This window comes from Helobdella robusta (genome assembly GCF_000326865.2).
Source record: "Helobdella robusta unplaced genomic scaffold HELROscaffold_38, whole genome shotgun sequence".
Classification (NCBI taxonomy): Eukaryota; Metazoa; Annelida; class Clitellata; order Rhynchobdellida; family Glossiphoniidae; genus Helobdella; species Helobdella robusta.
In genome coordinates, this window is record NW_008704829.1 from 1,441,520 (window position 1) to 1,444,129 (window position 2,610).

The 2,610-nt window shown below is 36.5% G+C and overlaps 1 protein-coding gene across 1 annotated transcript in view; it reads left to right on the forward strand.

The window, feature by feature from the left end:
• Positions 1-2,252: 2,252 nt before the first annotated feature.
• The window catches only part of HELRODRAFT_176610 (hypothetical protein), a gene marked incomplete at both ends in the record, with an annotated part of 5,728 nt that continues 5,370 nt past the window's right edge, over positions 2,253-2,610 (forward strand). The window contains one exon of the mRNA XM_009023942.1: positions 2,253-2,324. Within this exon, the coding sequence (XP_009022190.1) occupies positions 2,253-2,324 (72 nt within the window). The remainder of the gene's footprint in view (positions 2,325-2,610) is intronic.

Here is a 2,610-nt window from a genome sequence, read left to right on the forward strand (position 1 = left end):
CAGTCAGTCAGTCAGTCAGTCAGTCAGTCAGTCAGTCAGTCAGTCAGTCAGTCAGTCAGTCAGTCAGTCAGTCAGTCAGTCAGTCAGTCAGTCAGTCAGTCAGTCAGTCAGTCAGTCAGTCAGTCAGTCAGTCAGTCAGTCAGTCAGTCAGTCAGTCAGTCAGTCAGTCAGTCAGTCAGTCAGTCAGTCAGTCAGTCAGTCAGTCAGTCAGTCAGTCAGTCAGTCAGTCAGTCAGTCAGTCAGTCAGTCAGTCAGTCAGTCAGTCAGTCAGTCAGTCAGTCAGTCAGTCAGTCAGTCAGTCAGTCAGTCAGTCAGTCAGTCAGTCAGTCAGTCAGTCAGTCAGTCAGTCAGTCAGTCAGTCAGTCAGTCAGTCAGTCAGTCAGTCAGTCAGTCAGTCAGTCAGTCAGTCAGTCAGTCAGTCAGTCAGTCAGTCAGTCAGTCAGTCAGTCAGTCAGTCAGTCAGTCAGTCAGTCAGTCAGTCAGTCAGTCAGTCAGTCAGTCAGTCAGTCAATCTCGACAACAAACAATTTCGAGGTTTTAGTAAGGAAAGAAAAACACAACAGTTGCTTTTATTTGATACCAATCATAAATGAAAAATGACGGAAAATTAAAATTTAAAAAAGTTCTCGGAGAATGATTCACGTAACATGAACATTCAGTAAAAACAGTTCACAGCATATCTAAATGGCTAAATCAACATACCAACCAGAAATTATTTATAAATGCATATATACAAAGTATATCAGGAAATACCAAAAATTATATAACCAAAATAAAAAAAAACCAGAAATACAATTAATATTACAAACCTTACAAATAAATAAATAAACATTATTAGAAAAATTGTTCAAAAAGATAAGAGAATAAAATTTAGTTTGTCTTGTGTGTGTGTGTGTGTGTGTGTGTGTGTGTGTGTGTGTGTGTGTGGTGTGAAGCAAAAACAAACACATCACAAAAAACTAGTAAAAAGTGTCGCAAGAATAGTAGTCAGTCACCTACCTACGATTAAATTACTCTCAGGGCCCTAGCTTACCTATAATGATTAACTCAACTCACCCACCTACCTACAAATTTGTATTTCTAGGTTTTAGATATTTTACATGTTTTAGGTATTACTTTTTACATATTTGAACGTTTTTATTTTACTTGAAACTTTTTAACTAATGTTAAGCAGCCCTAGCCTACCTACAGTTGTTCAACTCATCTCAATCCCTAACTTACCTACGAATTAAATTAAGTCCGGTAAAGAAATTAGAAAGTTGAAGAGAAACATAACAACAACGACACCGAATGAATGGATGTTGTGTATGTTTGTGTTTTGTTGATGTGTGTGTGTGTAAATGTGAGCGCGTGTACTCTCTAGAAACTTCTTCACTCCCTACGGACGAACCTCCATTGCACCGACCATCATCTGACACGCACCGATGGAATAGTGAATTTGACCGGGTACTGAAAACACTAAATTGAAAAAAAATATTGATTCTTTAAAATAAAAAAACAAGCCATTGGAAAAAAGTAATAAAAATAATAAAGTAATACTTTGTTCGAATTCGAGTACTTTCAAAGGTACGATGGGACAAAAACAAATTTTCCTTTAATGTAATCTTCAAATTGTCATCGGAACGATCATCATGAGACTTCCATCTGAAACGTGCTGACGCCCACCACAGCCCACCTCTCGTCATTCTGTAAACAAGTTTTTTTGTTAGCGTAGTAGTAAATCAAGGAACAAAAGAACGAACGAATAAATGATTAACTGAATGATTGGATGATTGGTCGAATGAGTGAATTAACTAATTAATTAATCAATCAATGATTTAATGAATCAATCAATCAATTAATTAAGGAATAATTTGAAAGAGAGTGATAAAATGAATGAATGAGAAAAGTAAAAAAAAACTAAATCATACTTCAAAAATCGTCGTTGTTGTTTTCCTTGAATTGTCATCGGAACGATCATCATAAGACCCCCATCTGAAACGGTCTGATGCCCACCACAGCCCACCTCTCATCATTCTATAGACAAGTTTTTTTTATTGGCGTAGTAGTAAATCAAGGAACAAAGAAACGAATAAATGGATAGAATGAATTAACGAATCAATTAATGGAAGAATAATTTGAAATATTGAATGATAAAACGAACGATTGAATGAATGAATGAGAGAAATAAAAAAACAAAACTAAACCTTACTTCAAAAATCGTCGTTATGTAATTCATTGCACCGACCATCACCATCTGGTCGGCACACAAGATGTCATCCGAACTTCAGAGTGTCAGTCGAACAGCCAACGAGCTGATTCTTTTTACACCACCATCATCACACGTAAATCATCATGAGACCACCATCTGAAACGTGCTGACGCCCACCACTGCCCACCTCTCATCATTCTGTAGACAAAATTTTTTATCAGCGTAGTAGTAAATTAATGCTAGAATCTTAGAAACAAAAAATTGTAAGATGAAAATAATGGCAAATAAATAATACTTTAAAATAATAAAGAGAGTAAAATGTAAAAAACTTACCGTCGTCCAATCGACAAAAGCAGAATGTTGAATGCGGTCTGGTTCCTACGTTTTCGTCCAAAACTGGTGCCAGTCCTCCTCGAGAT